Source organism: Nycticebus coucang, chromosome 2 (genome assembly GCF_027406575.1).
Source record: "Nycticebus coucang isolate mNycCou1 chromosome 2, mNycCou1.pri, whole genome shotgun sequence".
NCBI classification, from domain to species: Eukaryota; Metazoa; Chordata; class Mammalia; order Primates; family Lorisidae; genus Nycticebus; species Nycticebus coucang.
The window spans coordinates 171,472,406-171,489,889 of NC_069781.1; the positions used below are offsets into that span (position 1 = coordinate 171,472,406).

Genomic DNA, 17,484 nt, shown 5'->3' on the forward strand with positions numbered 1-17,484 from the left:
GGGTCCCTGGATGGCCTGCAGACGTCACACCCTTTCCCTTGCTTAGGAGCGAGGGCTGGGGGGGACTGGACAGCAGAGCACTCTGATCCAAGCTCCCGGCCCTGCCAAGTTAGGCTGTGGAGACTCTTGCCCCAGCTCACCAAGGCTGTCATGTTGGCTCACATCAGCCAGGGACTTGGAATTCATAGAAAAACAACAGCATATGCCAGATGGGAAGAAACTCCATCCTGGAAAGAACACCAAGGAAGTGCCTGCAGCCAGTAAAACTTGCTTCAGGAATCTACGACATCATAGCCAAGGAGCCATGTGAGAAAAAAAGAGGAAGCCACAACTCTGGGCCCTAAGCTCTTAACCTGAAACCCATGTGTGGGTTTCAAGGAGCATGGGAACCTCCAGGCAGATCCACATGTGTTCACATGTGCATGTGCACAGCTGGCATCAGCATTTACAGACAGATCCACAGTTTTAAAAGGTCAGCTCAAACCAGTAACAGAAGATCGGTGGAAGCCAGAGCGTGCCTTATCCTCTCTCCTACCTCTGCTGCCTGGGAGGGCATACACCAGGCGCCAAGGATGTGTAAAGGTGGTGTTTAGGCCAGAAAGCATGCAGGTAGCATGCGCTCATTCCGCAGCTAGCTCCGCTTCCCCAGACTGCTGCTCAGGCATGCACGGGAGCCATTCTGTCTGTTTCCATCTGGCCATGCACATGGACAAGGCCAGATGATCTTCCTATTTGGAGCCTGCTCTCTCCCCTGGCTCTCGGGAGCACAGCTCTGAGAACTTGGCAGGCTGCAGTGCTGTATCCCTTTAGGGTAGATCACCCCAAAGGTGTGAAGGGACTTTCTGGAAAGCAAAAGAGTCGGGGAGCCTAGCAAAGATGAATTCAGTGGCATCTGTTGAAAACCAGGAGCCCCGCCTATGCATTATGTCTGTAAACTGTGAAGAGCTGCAGATCGCACACGGGGTGCGATGGGGGTCGCAAGACCCATCACGCGCCTAGGTGGCTGCTGTGTTGGCCTGAATGCCCCTACTGCAGTGGTCCCAGGGCCCTGGGAAGCAGAACTGTCCACGTGGGATTTTCCTCTTGCCTGGCCTAGCATAAACATCTCTCCCTCCTGTGCCAAATGTCATGGGCAGAGGCCCAGGTCTCACTTTTCCTGCCCCACCTGCCTCATCTCTGGTGCAGAGCCCCAGGAGTGGGGAGAGTCACCTCGGGGGCAGTCAGGAGGAAGAGCTGCCTGGGCAGGTGGCTCTAAACAAAGCTGGCAGAGAGATACCCCCTTCCTGTCTCCCACCCTTGGTCTCCTGCGACACAGCTTCTTTTGTACTTTACTCGGGGCTCTGGAGAAGTGGGGATGATGAGCAGGCCCACAGGCCACCCTGGGCCTGAGCCTGCACAGAAAGCTCAGCAGAACCAAGGAGGCCTCTAGGATCACTTCCTTGTTAGAAACATACCTGTGCTGGGACCTGGGCATATCTGGCTGCCAGGGAGGGAGCAGCCAGACCTGGCAAGACCCAACCAGCCTTCAGGATCCGTGGCTAAACGCAGCAGCAGTGTGGCAGTCTAGGGCTGTAGTGGGCCCCTAAAGCCCAGTCTCCCCTGACTTTTCTGCCCACCGAGGGCCCCATCTTTGGAGGGATGAAAACTGCTTGTGTGAGCAAAACCTGGAGGACACACTGGTCTAAAGTGTTTTTACCCCTACCTCTAAAAATAGGCAAAAATGAAATGTTCTGATTCGGTTTCGTTCCTTACACTCCAGGCCAGTGTGGCCACATGTCAGCAGCATCTTTTTTCTTTTTTTGAATGGGTTAATATGAGGGTACATATGATTAGGTTACATTATTGCATCTTTAAGGACAAGTCCAAAGTCTGAGTTGGAGTGGAGACATTTGCCCAGGAAGTGTGCCATGCACCCTTACAATGTACCTGATAGGTGGGAACTAATCGAGCCTCCCTTACCCCTTCTTGAATTTATTTATTTATATATATATATTTTTTTTTTTGAGACAGTCTCACTATGTTGCCCTCGGTAGAGTGCCGTGGCGTCACAGCTCACAGCAACCTCCAATTCTTGGACTTAAGCAATTCTCTTGCCTCAGCCTCCCAAGTAGCTGAGACTACAGGCACCTGCCACAACACCCAGCTATTTTTGTTGCAGTTCTCATTGTTGTTTAGCTGGCCCAGGCCAGGTTCTAACCCGCCAGCCTGGGTGTATATGGCTGGCACCCTACCCACTGAGCTACGGGTGCCTCCAACCCCCCTTCTTGAATTTAATTGTTTTTCTCTCATGTGACCCTGTGTTGGTCTATCATTTTCAGATTAGTACTGAGTACATGGGATGCTTGCTTTTCCATTCTTGAGATACTTAGGAGAATGTTCTGCACATTCAACAAGGTAAATACAAAGATGCAAAGTCTCCCTTTTTGTGGCTGAATAGTATTCCATGGCATACATATAGCACAGGTTATTAATCCATTCATAAATTGATGGGCACTTGGGTTGTTTCCACATCTTTGTGATGGTGAATTGACCTGCTATAAGCATTCTAGTGCAAATGACCTTATATAAAATAATTTTTTTTCTTCTGGGTAGATACCTAGTAATGGGATTGTGGGATCAAATAGGGGGTCTACTTTTAGCTCTTCAAGGATTCTCCATAGTTCTCTCCAAAAAGGCTATACTAGTTTGCAATCCCACCAACAGTGCATCAATGTACCCCTCTCTCTGCACCCAACATCTTAGTGTCACCACACAGAAACAAGCTCTAGAAGCAAACAATAAAGCCATCTTTAGGGCATTTTCCCCCATAATCACAGTAATAGTAATAATAATGATGGCTGCCTGCATGTGTTGAAGTCCCAATAGGACTGAGCACTGTTCTGGCCACTCACACAGGCTGGCTCCTGTGAGTGAGCCCCTGACCTCTTTGCAGCAGTTCTGAGAGGTGAGCACTGTTATCCCGTCTCAGTGTGTCCAGAAGCCCAGCCTGAGAGCCTATACCCCCACCCTGACATTCTGGGAGCCCACCCTCACTCAGCACTGGAAAGGAGAAGCAGTCGGTGCCGGGCCATGGCCCCAGCCTGGCAGCTCTCAGGGCTTTCCTGTCAATAGGCAGAAAGTGGTCCCTTCCTCCTCACTGTCTCTGTGCTGCCCTTGGCCCCAGTCGTCCTCAGCAGCTGCAGCAGCTCTTGCCTGGTGGAAGTCTCTGTGCTGTCACATCAGCTGGAAGTCTCTCCAGGCCCTGCCGTGGCCCATCAGTTTATCTCTCGCTCTGAACTGAACAGCCAGAAAGCCTGGCTGCGGGTGCTGGCCCACACACTCTGTCCTGCCAGCCTCAGCTGGGACAGCCCATAGATAAGTGACCGCCTTTTGGATCAGGTCCCAAGATGGTACCAGTGCTGCAACCTCTTTTGTCCATGCAGTCGCAGGGTTTGTACCCCCTTCAATCTTACAGATCCCGCATCCCTGAGACCTCCTCTTCTGGGCCTCCCCTTCTCCCAGATCCTTGATTATGTGCAGAAGCTGCCTTTCTGCACCGGGCCCCCTTGGTTCATCCATACCAGCCTCCCCATCACTCTGTCCCTTCCATGGGGCACTTCTTGTGCTGGACATGGTCTGATGCTCTTCAGCCCTGCTGGGGCTCACACGTGAGGAGCCACCTCAGAGAAGCCATCCCTGCCTCCACTGCCCTGCTAATCAGCAACAGGGCTATATCCACTGAGTCCCTGGGCTCACAGGCGCCCTGCACAGCCTGTGGCTGTCCCCCCACTTCTATGGGCAACAGATCCTGATGCCGCTTGATGGGAGCTGTCCAGGTACACGGGCCCTGACCCATCAGGAGGGGGCAGGCGTGCAGGGGGCCTTCCCAAGCCTGTGCTGGGTGGCTTATGTTTTCGCATCTGGTTCTGCTAAACTGACTCGCGTTGTGTATCGAGGCCAAAGCTATTTTTATCCTAACACGTGAGGCTCCTTCATGTCATAGCCACAAAATTCAATCCAGAACATCCCAGGGAAGGTTGTTTGTGAGAAGTTCTGCAGATTCTCTTGTCGCCACATCAGGCTTCACTTAGGAATATCTGCAGGGCTGGCCCCCAGCCACCCGGCGCGGCCTGGGGTTTGTTCAGAGAGCTCTGCGGTGTCACGTGAACTTCCTGCTGGGGCTGGCAGGCTCCTCACTCCCCCAGGTCAGGCCACTTCATAGGATTAAGGGATGGAAATCCCACACTCCTCATCCTGCAGAGAGAGCCCCTTTCTCCCAGCGCACAAGCAGCCACTGGCCCAGGCACGGCCAGAAACTGCAGGGTGGTTGGAGGCGCTGGGAGCCTCCACAGGGAGGCACAGGCAGCAGCGAAGTGGAAATCAGTGCCGTTGTGAGGCTTGTCATGCCTATAGTCACACTGCTAGGGCAAGTTTGGCCTCTCTTCAATCCATCTCCTCCTCCCGAGCCTCAGCCCTGCCTGAGAACATCTTTTCTCAGATTCTGGCTCAAGCCAACCAGGTCTGAAGGGCTGCCTAGGTCAGCAGCTGTGGGTAAGAAGGGAGGCCCAGGTCAGGAGAGATGGAGTTGGCCCACCCTGTCTCTGCCGTGGATGCTGAGACAGTGCCCCATCCCCATCCAGCCCACAGCTGCCTCCCTGCCTCCCTGCCCAGAGTCCCTGCTCAGCACTTCCCAAGGCTCCCAGCCCTGACCTAGGGAGATAGCTGTTTTCGAGGTGGTGGTTTTTCCTTGAGTGCAGAGGGTCCCGCCCCTGACAGCTGCAGGCCCACCCCTGTCAGAGAGCCCCAGCTTCTTGCTGCTTTAGTCTTTAGACAGTGGGAGCTCTGTGAGAGAGGGTAATGCCTGCCGTGGCTTCTCCCGGAGGTAACTCTGCCCTCCTCCCTTACTAAGGGCCTCAGCTCTGGGGACAGCTTGTATGGCTTAGATGTTGAGAGTCCATTTGGGGGCCAGAGAGGGGGCTGTGGCTAAGGAGACCAGAGACTTGTCCAGAGCACCCCAGGCTGTCTCTCCTTCCATCTTTGGCTAGTCTGCCATCTGCGAGGTGAGCTGATCTTCCTTCCCAGGTGTGAGGGGAGTTACAGACAAGGAAACTGAGACTTAATCACCGGGATTGATGCTTCCTGCTCCACCCATAAGGCTGGAATGGTGGCACCGACCCCTCCCCAGTGTACCTTAGGCTTGGGGAGGGCTTCTTTCTGGTCTTTTTTTGTCCTTTAGAATACTTGGGAGCCTAAGGGGCCCCACAGGCCTGGAAGTGGGGTGGGCTGGGGGTACACCTGGAGAAGCAGGACAGTCAACTGGGCACCTCCAGTGCAGGGGACCTGTGCCTCCAGCCAGGCCACCACAGGGGAACTAGGAATTCACCTCATGGGGCGGGAGGGGGGGGGAGGACTGCAAGGCAGGTCTTGCTCTGCAGCTGGATCTGAGGCCAAGGCCACCGCTTCTGAGACCAGCCCTAGCTGGGCCTGGGTAACTTGATCTGTGAGAATGTGACACTTGATTCTGCAAACAGCCCGTCTGGGCCACGGAGCTGAGACTGTTTGCCATCCCAGAGTCACTGAGGACCTACCAAGCCAGGCTGTTCCGGGCAGGAACCCAGAACAACACAGTCCAAACAACAAATTCAGGGCTTCTCACTCAGGCGCGCCCGTTCCCACATTCACAAGCACCGTCCAGGAGGTTCTCAAGACTGAGACAGGAAGGTCTGGACATGTGGCTCCTGGTGAGGAATCCTCCTGGAATAATTCACAGCTGGGAAAAACACCTTTTCTAGGGCCCAGCCACTTCCCTACAAGGACCACAGAGGATGTAGGGAAGTCTGAGTTCAGCAAAAACGAGTCCCTGGGAAGAGGGTTTACTGCTGTTTTCTGGCCTAACGTCAGTCGTAGAGGCTTCTCTGTGAGACTCACTTGTAATACTCTACAAGGTTCCGCACATTCTTACTTTTGGGCTAATGCTGCTGGCTGGTGTAACCGCCCCCAGGCGATGATTCTCAAACATCTTTATCCTATCTTGTGCTGGTGCCTGCTGTCACCTTCCTCGTCCGGGGAGGAAGTCATAACTCCCACTGTCTGCCCTCTGCTAACTCCCGTGTCCTCCCTGGGTTTCAGAGAGCTGCAGCCAGGTGCTTGCTCTGTAGCTCTTGGTGGTGTCTTTTTCTGTGTCCTTAGTCTTGACTTGGTGGGACAGTGGCATTGGTGTTGATGCCATCTTCTGCCCTCCTGCCTACCAAGGCTCTCCCTCCTAACCTGGGAGCCTCAGACCTGCCCCAAATAAGTGCCCAAGAGTTGATTGAGAACATGGGCTCTGAAGTCCATCTGCCTGGGGTTAGCAACTACCACTCCCGACCTCTGTGACTTGGGATCATCTCCAGACTGATTCACCACTTTCCTATATAAATGACAAGATGGTCATGGTGCATTTTTTCAAGGGTTACTTTGAGGATTAAATTCGGTACGATGTGTGAAGGGTTTCAGCATGCATAACACACAGTGAGTGCTTAATAAATGATACCTATTGACTGTTAAGATGTCATATTATACTGAGACAACTGGACATCTCTCCAGAATTTAGACCCCTTCTTTACATTGTATACAAAAATTAACTCAAAATTGATCAAAGACCATGCAGCCTATAATCCCAGCATTTTGGGAGGTTTAGGCAGTAGGATCACTTGAGCCCAGGAGTTTGAGATTGCAGTGAGTTATGGTGACATTGTAGTGAGCTATGGTGACACCACTGCACTCTAGTCCAAGCTACAAATTGATATTCTTTCTCCAAAAAAAAAAAAAAATGATCAGGGCGGCACCTGTGGCTCAGTGAGTAGGGCGCCAGTCCCATATGCCGAGGGTGGCGGGTTCGGACCCAGCCCCGGCCAAACTGCAACAGAAAAATAGCTGGGCGTTGTGGCGCGTCTGTAGTCCCAGCTGCTCAGGAGGCTGAGGCAGGAGAATCGCGTAAGCCCAGGAGTTGGAGGTTACTGTGAGCTGTGTGACGCCACGGCACTCTACCCGGGGGCGGTACAGTGAGACTCTGTCTCTACAAAAAAAAAAAAAATGATTAGAGACCTAAAACATATAAATCTTTATGACCCTGGGTTAGGTAATAATTTCTTAAGCTATAACACTAAATGCACAAGCACCAAAGAAAAAATAGATACTGAGCTTAATCAAAATTAGAGATTTGTAGCCAGGCATTGTGGCAGACGCCTGTGGTCCCAGCTACTCGGGAGGCTGAGGCAAGAGAATCACCTAAACCCAGGAGTTGGAGATTGCAGTGAGCTGTGTGATGCCACAGCACTCTACTGAGGACAATAAAGTAAAACTCCGTCTCTACAAAAAAAAAAAAATTGGAGATTTTGTGCTTCAAGGACATCATCAAGAAAGTAAAAAGAGGGCGGCGCCTGTGGCTCAAGGAGTAGGGCGCCGGTCCCATATGCCGGAGGTAGCAGGTTCAAACCCAGCCCCGGCCAAAAAATCACAAAAAAAAAAAAAGAAAGAAAATAAAAAGAGACAACTCACAGAACAGGTAAAAATATTTGCAAATCATGTATCTGATAACAGACTTGTATCCAATATGTGAAAAGCTCTTACAACTCAACAATAAAAAGACTTTTTAAATGGGTAAAGGATTTGAGTAGACGTTTTTTCAGAGAAGATACATAAATAAGCACACCAATGTTATGTGTGTCATTCAGGAAGTACAAACCAAAAACCTTTAAGTTTTAATATCATTTTTTAATTAAATCATAACTATACATTTATGGGGTATAATATGATTTGATCTACAACGTGTAAGGCTTAAACGAAACTGATTAACATAAACCATCACCTCACTTATTTTTTGTGGTAAGACATTTATAGTTTACTCTTAGTTATTTTGAAATATACTCTTGCCTTGTGCACATTAGGTGAGATCCCACCAAATGAGATACAACTTTCCATCACCAGGATGGCTATAATCAAAAAGACAGTAAGTGTTGGTGCAGATTTGGAAGAATTGGAACCCTCATACATTGCTGGTGGGAATGTAAAATGGTACAGCCACTGTAGAAAACAGCTTACCAATTTATCAAAAGTTAAAATTCCTGTGTGACCCAGCAGTTCTATATATATGCCTAAAAGAATCAGAAACGGGGGCAGCGCCTGTGACTCAGTGGGTAGGGTGCCGGCCCTATATACCAAGGGTGGCAGGTTCAAACCCAGCCCCAGCCAAACTGCAACAAAAAAATAGCTGGGCGTTGTGGTGGGCGCCTGTAGTCCCAGCTACTCGGGAGGCTGAGGCAAGAGAATTGCCTAAGCCCAGGAGTTGGAGGTTGCTGTGTGACACCACAGCACTCTACCAAGGGTGATAAAGTGAGACTCTGTCTCTACAAAAAAGAAAGAATCAGAAATGGGCTCAGACAGATACTTGTAAAGGAATGTTCATGACAATGTTATTCACCATAGCCAAAAAATGAAAATAACCAGATGTCTACCAGCCGATGAATGGATAAACAATATATAGTATATCCGTACAGTGGAATATTAGTATACTATTAAAATGAATAAAAACCTTGGCCAGGCTTGGTGACTCACGCCTGTAATTCTAGCACTCTTAAGAGGCCAAGGCACCAGGATCATTTGAAGTCAGAAATTCAAGACCAGCCTGAGCAAGAGTGAGAAAATTGAAAGAATTAGCCAGGTGACATAGTACACATCTGTAGTCCCAGCTACTCAGGAAGCTGAGGCAGAAGGATCGCCTCAGGCCAAGAGTCTGAGGTTGCTTTGGGCTAGGCTGACGCCACAGCACTGGGCAGTAGTGTGAGACTGTCTCAACAAAAAGAAAAAAAATCTTAGTGCCTAGGAGGTTCTAACACATAAGAAATGTTCGCTGAGAGGTTTGGGCTTGGGTGGAGGGTAGGTAATATTGTACACAGACCTACACACCCCTTTTTGGCATTTCCAACTGTCTGTGTGGATCTCACCGTTCCCGTGCATACATAATCAGAATTAATCCTGGCTCTTTTCTCTACAGGAACCAAAGGCTTAGAATGTTCTCCTTCCACTCCTACCATGAACTCCTACTTCTATAAGTTCATGATCAACCTTCTCAAGAGGTTCAGCAGTGAACGGAAGCTCCTGGAGGTCAGAGGCCCCTTCATCATCAGGTCAGCCTCCGCGCACCTTCTCTTCCTTGCGTGGCCACAGCTTTTCACAGTCACACCGCACAGGGCATCAAAACAGCTGCCTTCTCTTTCCCATCTCCTCTTTTTCCTGACCTTTGGGTCTGTTCTTAAAAGAGATGAAGAAGGTTCATACCAGGTTACTGACACCACCAACCTAAGGCAAGGCATTGTTGACATTTTTCAAAAAAGGGGAATTCACTTTTTGTGAAGATACCTTTGCCTTGAGGTTGGAACATCCTCTCATTAAATGCCATGGTCAGTGTTTTGGAGAAGAAAAGAGGTGAGCCACATTACCCGTGACAAAGGGCTACACTCTGGGCTCAGCCTCCAGTGCAGGATCTGCCCAGGCTTGGTGGAGCCAGATTCCTGCATCATGTGAGCCCAGCCCCAGACAGTCCCTGGGAACCTGAGGTCTAGGCCTCTAGAACTGTCCTTTCCAGCAGCATGGCTGGCACTGGCCGAGTGCCCCCAGCTTAGCTCTGAGGAGTAGTCAGTAGAAGAGTGGCCTGGTATCACCTTCTTGTGAAAGCTATATCAGAGCACAGTTTTCTCCAGACTCTGCACCCAAGGATGCCTGGGCCCTCCTCTGACCAATGAAATCAACCCCTGGGGTGCCAGGGTTATAAAGTGGTCCAGGTGCTTGGGAACACAATAAAGTAACGTGGTCCATGGGCCCGGGGCTTGCATAGGGCCTGGCCTGCATGAAGGCTCAAGGCAAGGAAGAGCCTGGAGCTCATTTTGCTGTGACCCAGAAAGCAGGTTCAGCCCATGGGCCATGCTCAGGATCAGGACCCTTCCCAGAGCTCTGCAGAGAGACACTGAAGGGGCTAGAGGGGAAAACAACATGACCAGATTTCTGATTTGAAAGTGACTGTATTGCTGAGAGAATGGCTTGGAGGAGCCAAAGTGGAGACTAGCTGGGAGACTGTTGTCAGAATGAGACCATGGCAGCTTGTGAGGGAATGGGAGGAAGCAGGTGGATTCAGGAATGAGTAGGAAGTAAGGCTGACTAGTGCCCAACTGCATGAGCGAGTGAGGGGAGAAGGAGTGGGAAGCAGCCAGGCCTCTGTTGGGGCAGCTGGGTGGAGGGGGGCACCAGTCCCTGAGAGGGGAGCCTTGAAGAGTGGCATGGAGTAGGGCGTGTTTGACTTTGATCGATTGCTTTAGAGGCATCAAAGGGAAGATGTTGAAGAAGTAACTTGCTGTCCCTGGCTCTCAAAGGGGGGACCTAGGCTCAAGTACCAATCTAGAAGTTTATAGACATTCATTTGTTCGTTCAACAGATATTTATCCACTCAGCAAGGTGCCGTTCTAGATGGCTGTGCCCATAGGGAGCTTTCATTCTGGGGACTAGGAGGGGTGGGGTGAGAAGGGAAGGGGTCTGAGGCTAAGCCCTGAGAGCTCCAGTTTGTGATGGTCAGGGAAGGAGGAGAAGCTGAAAAGGAGGCTATAGCCGGGCAAGGTGGCTCACACCTATAATCCTAGCACTCTGGGAGGTCAAGGGTGGATAGCTTGAGCTCACGAGTTCAACACCAGCCTGAGCAAAAGCAATACCCCATCTCTACTAAAAATAGAAACACTGAGGCAAGAGGCTCACTTGAGCCCAAGTTTGAAATTGCTGTGAGCTATGATGCCACGGCACTCTACCCAGGTCAATAGCTTGGGACTCTGTCTCAAAAAAAAGGAAAAAGAAGAAGAGGCTGTGACAAGCTAGAGGTTTGGGAGGTGAGCCTAGAGGCGGGGCAACTACAGACAAGGGACCAGGAAGCTTGCCCACTGGGTGGAGGCCACTGACTGGTTCAGGGCTGAGTCTGGAGTTGAAGATGGGGCTAAAATATTGAGTCATGGGAGGGGACAGGCCTGCCTGACCAGAAAGTTAAATAGCATCACTGCAGAAGAATCAAGGGACTTCTGATGGTCCAGACTACCAAAAGGATGCCCCCGTGGTGATGGAGAGACCGTCACTACCCTGTTGCTTCTCTGGGCTCTTCTGGAGCAGTTTCTCACACTCAGCACTATGGGCATTTAGAGCTGGATAATCTTCCATGATCAGGGCGGGCCTGTGCCGTGTGGAGTGTTCAGCAGCCCAGCCCTCCACCCTTAACCCAGCTGGGATGAACAAAAAATTCTCTAAACATTGCCAAATGTCCCCTGGTTGGAGCTGGTTGGGAACCACTGTTCCAGAGACAGAAAGTGATTTTTTTTTTTTTTTTTTTTTTTTTGAGACAGAGTCTCTCACTATGTCGCCCTGGCAGAGTGCTATGGCATCACAGCTCACAGCAACCTCAAACTCTTGGGCTTAAGCGATTCTCTTGCCTCAGCCTCCCAAGTAGCTGGGACTATAGGTGCCCACCACAATGCCCAGCTATTTTTTGGTTGTAGTCATCATTGTTGTTTGGCAGGCCCTGGCCGGGTTCAAACCTGCCACCCTCAGGTGGCCGGTGGCCTGTGGCCGGTGCCCTAGCCACTGAGCTACAGGCACCAAGCCCAGAAAGTGATTCTTACCTTCATTGGTTTTTCTTCCTACCAAGTTGGACATTTTCAGGTTAGGGCTTAAAGTAGAGATTAGGTGCAGTGCCAGAGAGCCCCCCCCCGCCCCCGTCCCCAGAGAAACTGGAATGCTCTCTTAAGAGTGGCACCTAACCTCCTGTGGTTTTCCAAATTGCAGTGGTATCAGCACATTTGATGAGTTCTCCTTACCTGCAAGCCTTCCAGGGAGCCAGTAGCAGAAAAGAGGCCTTTCCTTCTCTTCTGTAAGAAGAGCCAGACTATAATGGGTTTTTCCATCCTGTTTCCACCTCACATGCTCACCTAGAGGCCTGGGGAGAGGGAGCCAGTGAGTAACCAGGGTTACATGCAGTGTGTCACCCCTGCCCACCCAGGGCCGCTGCCATGTTCCCATTTGCATACGCCAACGCAGCAAGCCTTTGGTTGGAGCTGAGCAGCAAACCCTTTTACTCTGCTAATTTAGCAGCCACCACTGGTACCATCAGGGGGCCTGAACAGCCTGCATCCAGGACCACCCAGGCCCCAGCTCCTGGGAGGGCTCAGAATTTGTGCCCTTCTTCCTCCTCCTAAGGGCTCAGTATGTCCAGCTTAGCAGTTGAGCACTCTGGATTCCCAGGGCCCAAACTTCTCATGGGTCACACTAGGTTCTCCGTGGACATTGAGCCAGGCCTCACTCCCACCTGGCAGAGAAGATCTCTTACCCTTTTGCACTAGTACAAAGAACCAGTAGGCTGGGACAGAAGGCACCTGTGGTTGGGCCCCTCACACAGGACCAGGTCTCTCCTAGTCTTTTGCCGGGTTTGTCCAACCTGCCATTCCCCAGAAGTGGCACCAATGCCTGTCAGTACATATTACAGCTAACAGCGACCTGGCCCAGCTTCCTCAGGGCCAAGTGTACTGGGCCACTGCTGGCCAGTCCCTGGTCACAGTCCCAGCCATCCAGCATAGTATCTGGCTGGAGGAGACCTTGCACACGTGTCACTTTCTCCATCCTCCCTATGGTCACACAGGGCCAAGGCCCTGCAGCAGAGGCTTGCTGGAAAGAGCCCTGGGGGGGGGTTGGCACCCTGCCCTCCCACTGCCCCAGAGCATATTCTGTCCTTCTGTGGCTTTAGAGAGGGGCATAACAGACTGCGAGGGCGAGGCCACAGGCCCAATAAGGAACCTGTTTAAGTCATTTCCTAACCCTCTCCTTCAGCTGTTACACAAACTGCTCTTATCAGCTTCCGAGATTGAGTGCTGAGAGAGAGGAAGGAGATCCTTCTGGCCACTACTTCTGCAGTAGCGTGTTCTGCTCCGGTCCAGGAGCCGCTGCTGTCAGTAGGAGGACAAAGCACCACAGATCTTACAGATAAACATCTGCTGGGGTTCTTGGCACTGAAGAAGACGCCTGGATTCCCTTAGGCCCCCAGGAGCATTTCCTCTTCCCACACGGCTTTCCCAGGCCACCCGTCCATGTGGGAATAGGGTACCCAGACCCCATCGGAGCATGGGGGGTTGGGTGTCCTGTCAGTGTCCACACGGCCTCTGTTTAGATGCGTGTGGAGGTTGGGAGGCTAACAGCTCCAAGACCTTTATCTCTCAGCCAGGCTCCCTGCAACCTGCGTCTGTCCCAGGCTGGCTGCAGAGCGGTGAGGCCAAGCCCGCAGACTGAGGCACATGTGGGAGGGTGCTGTGAGGCTCTGGCCCTGCTCCCCCTTGCTCCCTCAGCCCCTCCATAGGAGTCTGCAGGAGAAGGCAGAGTAGCTTCCGGCAGGCTGGACGAACACGGCAAAACATGACTTGGGTTTATATCCCAGATCCTCCCATTTTCCCAACCTGTTTTAAACCCTTTCTGCTTTGGCTGTGAACAGATAATAGCATCTGCCTTGTCCTATGACAATGGGGGTTACACAGGATCATGTGCGTTCCAGCCCCCCATCCTGGTCATGTTTGATGGAGGGGGCTATTGTCCAGCCTCCTGAGCTGGCCTCTGCCTTCCACAGTGGTCTATGGGGAAGGACACCAGAACCCGCACCAGAGGGTAAAATAATTCACCCTTCCTTGCTTCAACCTGGCGCCAGTACACCAGGCCTGCTGCCCCGGTCCCACTAACACAACTCTGCCCGAAGTAGGTGTTGGTGTGCGTTGCCCTCCTTCAGCCTCCTCCCACCCTCCACACCGAGGCAGCCAGAACAAGCCAGGGCCTTGTCTCCCCGTGAACCATTCCACTCATACTCAGTAGAAAAAGAAAGCAGGAAGAAAACCCAGCCTCTTTGATAAACTGTGATATGAACTCCAGCGTGACCCAACAGCTGTGATCTTTACAAGGCCTGCTTCTGTGTGGGAAGTGAGCAAATCTGAAGACACTCCACTTTGCTGGCCAGCACGGCCCTCTGGCCAGCCAGCTTTGGCTTCAGCCACTGTGCTCATTCCCCTCCTCTTCCTCCCTGCTGCCTCGGAAAGAGGGCTGGCCAGAGAATGCTTTCATTTTTAATGAGCCCCTGTATGCTGTGAATAGAGGACTCCCGCCCAAGCTGGCCTGGTTCATGGTAGATGAGGCCCTGAGCACCCTCCCAGGGGAAAGGGGTACTCCTAAGATGAGGCAGCATTTGAGGAGAAGGGCCTGGGCCCAAGTAATCACAGGACTTCTTTCATTAGACCCCAAGCCAGAGGATCCCAGTGATAAGGCTCTGGCTCCTTCTGTTCCTTCCATCATCCCGACACACACAGGCAGGGCAGCCTCTCCAACTGAGCTAATAAGCGGAGTTCCCAATATGTGCCCTACTAATCCTGCCTCTCCACAGCCATCCTGGGTTTACACAAGGGCAGTTGTGCTGGGCAGGGGGATGGGGAAGTGGGGAGTTGATTGGCCACCGAGGTGGGTGGTGGGGCAGGGCAGCCACTAAAAACTGCACTTGTTTTTAATTGTGGGGACCAGAAGGGAGGGCCTCAGAGAAGAAGCTCTCTTTCATGCCGTAATTGGGAAATTCCACTTTGCTGGCCCTGTGCGTGCTGGCCCTGTGAGATGGTTCTCCACGACGTGTGGGGCCACCCATGACCCCTCCTGGGCCCAGCTCCCTCCTCACCCTTAGTCATCCTCCCAGGCTGTCACGTCTCTGAAGGCCATTTGGCATCAGGTACCCCACACGGTGAGTCTCTGTTCATGCCACTTAATGTGCAGGGGACATTGGCCAAGCCCCCAAAAGCCCATGATGCTGACACAATGGAAAGCAAATTGGAGCAAATTAACAAGACCCACATCCAAGCCTTGCCTCTGGTCCCCAGTTTAGGAGAGGGCTTCAGAGCAACCCCACCCAGTTCCCCTCTTCTTGTCCCCTTTAGCGGATTACATTCATTTCTTCAGCATAAAATAAGTTTTTGTGGCAAACACACATACCCTGGAGTTGGTGCTCAAGAGGCCCTGACCCTCCTACCCAGAACAGGTAGGTTTTGGTCTTCTGTTTATGGCCATATTGCTTGGGTCCCCCGCCAAGGAGAGAGGCTCAGGACATTGAACAGGCTAGAGGCCTTCTTCCTTCCCTCTGAGAAGACGCTTCTCTTCTTGCTGGCTTAATTAAGGTCGCTCAGCTCCTGTGTGAATCTTCTGGAGCTTTCCACAGTTGTTCTCCCCCCAGGGGCCAAGGCTGGGGTGCCTTTTCTGCGCTTCAGGGGATACAGAAGGGAGCACACGCAGAAGTCATTTTGCACAACCTTGTCTTCTGATCGCCTCACTGGCGACAACACCGTGGGAATGTGAATGCCAGGAAGGCCCAAAGGGTCAGTCTGACACGTAGAAAAAATCTCTGGGGAGAGAAAGAATCTTGCCCTCCAAGATAAAAAGGTGGCCTTGAGAGGAGCAAAACTCAGAGAGCCCAGCCCAGCCTGTATTTACATTGCCCCCTAGTCCCTGACCTCAAGAACCATCTGAGTTGGGCCCTTCTTGTTCCTCATTGACCCAGGGGTGGCAGGGTGGGCTGTGGAGGCCCTCTGGGGGCAGGCCACTGGCCTTGCTACCCTGCCTCCGAGCAGTCCCCACACAGTCACACACTGGCTCTCCCTGTAAGAAAAGATGTCTTTTCTACTGGAAAATGGAAACCACGTGTGATGGGCCTTGTCAGGCTGTGCTGGGATTAATTAGGGCTGACGGGGGCATGAGGGGAGGAAAGGAAATGCTGGCTAGAGCAGTCTGGGATGGTGTGCTCTGGGCACCCCGGGAGCGTTTAGCCCTGGTGTTTAAAGGGCCCACTCACTTTGAGCAGGGCTGGTGGGAGGTCACCAGCCCCTTGTCTGCATAGCCCAAGCAGCCACCGTCCCTAGGATGGAGGGCAGGACACGGCAGCTAACTGTAGGAAAGCACCCAGCCACGGTGCCACCATACAGCACGTGTGGTCAGACTCCTCCTTCAGTGGGCACTGCACCTGCCCTTCTCTAAAGTACTTCCTTTGAAATGTCCATTCCTAGCAAGCGTCACCTTCCCCAACGCAGAGCTCAGGCAGCCGTGGGGCTGGAGCAGGAAGGTGGTCAGGAATTGTTTCTAGGGGCTGAGAACTTGATGAGTTTCTTTCTAAAGCTGGAGGGATTATTTGTAGGTGGAACCTGCAGGATCTGGATCAGACTGTTTATACTTTACCCAAGGGTGCCAGGAAACTTGGAAGGTTTTAGCATTGGAAACTCAGACAGCTTGGCTAATTAGCAAGTAGCTAATGTGTGTCATAATGTAGCATCTTTTTTAAAAATGGCAGACTAGGCATGGCCTCACATTTGCAATCCCAGCACTTTGGGAGGTTGATGCAGGAGGATTGCTTGAGCCCAGGGGTTCGAGACCAGCCTGGGCAACATAGCAAGACCCCATCTCTACTATAAAAAGAAAAGAAAAGAGAAAAATGGCAGTGGTTTTAGGATTGGTCCCTAGAAGCCATTTTCCTTCCTCCTGCCTCCATCCATCTGAGCCAGGACAGACCAAGGGGTGTCCTTGGTTGTAAGTTCTTTTAAACTCCTTGTAGAAAAGCAGCTGCAGAGTGGATCTCATCCATTCTTTCAAGAATCTTATTTCTCAGGGAGCTCGTTCTTTTATCCCAGTATCATTTCAGGGCGGGTTTCCATGGGCTACCCTTGGAGTCTCCTGAATGGTCCTCCCTTTTCTCTCCTTAAGTCATTTCCCCTTCCAGACAGTCACAAAGATCACAGAACCCCACACTCTGACCTCTTCTTCAGAAAAATACCCAGAAGGGTTTCCATCATGTATAGTTTGTGAAAGGCCATCCGGACAGGTGCCCTTTCCACATGGAAGGAGAATTCCCACCTCAGAGCACAGATGATGATGATGGCCCTCGACAGGGCCTGGCCCAGGGGAGCTGTGGCACACACATCAGCTCAGGTGGCACTCACAGCCCATGTGAATGAGTAGCACCCAGTCCGCAGGGAAGGGTGCTGGACAAGCCACTGCCTCTTCATAAGCCAGCCGGGACGGTCCACCAAAGAGGCCCTTAGAATCAGAAGTGGATAAAAGAGCTTTCTGTAAAATTTTGCTGCTTCAAAGTAAGCAAATCCCAGCGGAGTGTGAGCTTTGGGTCTGTTGCTGTTGTCATTGCCATAGCTTTTAAATGCTGCTGGGGCACCTGAGCCTTTACCCTCACCTTCCTCACCAAAGTCTTGGCTCATGAACTATGGCATCGAGCTCTATGCAGGGTGCTGGATAGCCAGCCAGGGACCCAGAGTGAGGTTTTCCCTTCCGGGCCTTGGGTCTTATGTTATGGGAAGGGGAGAATCATGGCCCAGGGTGTGGGACAAATGTGCCAGGAAGTACCTGCTGCACATCACAAAGGCCCAG

General features: G+C 51.8%; 1 protein-coding gene across 2 annotated transcripts in view; it reads left to right on the forward strand.

The window, feature by feature from the left end:
* VAC14 (VAC14 component of PIKFYVE complex) overlaps positions 1-17,484 on the forward strand; it is a 98,462-nt gene that overhangs the window by 49,660 nt on the left and 31,318 nt on the right. For both annotated transcript variants that reach the window (XM_053606981.1, XM_053606992.1), the window contains exon 14: positions 9,014-9,146. In XM_053606981.1, coding sequence (XP_053462956.1) covers positions 9,014-9,146 — 133 coding nt within the window. The remainder of the gene's footprint in view (positions 1-9,013; positions 9,147-17,484) is intronic.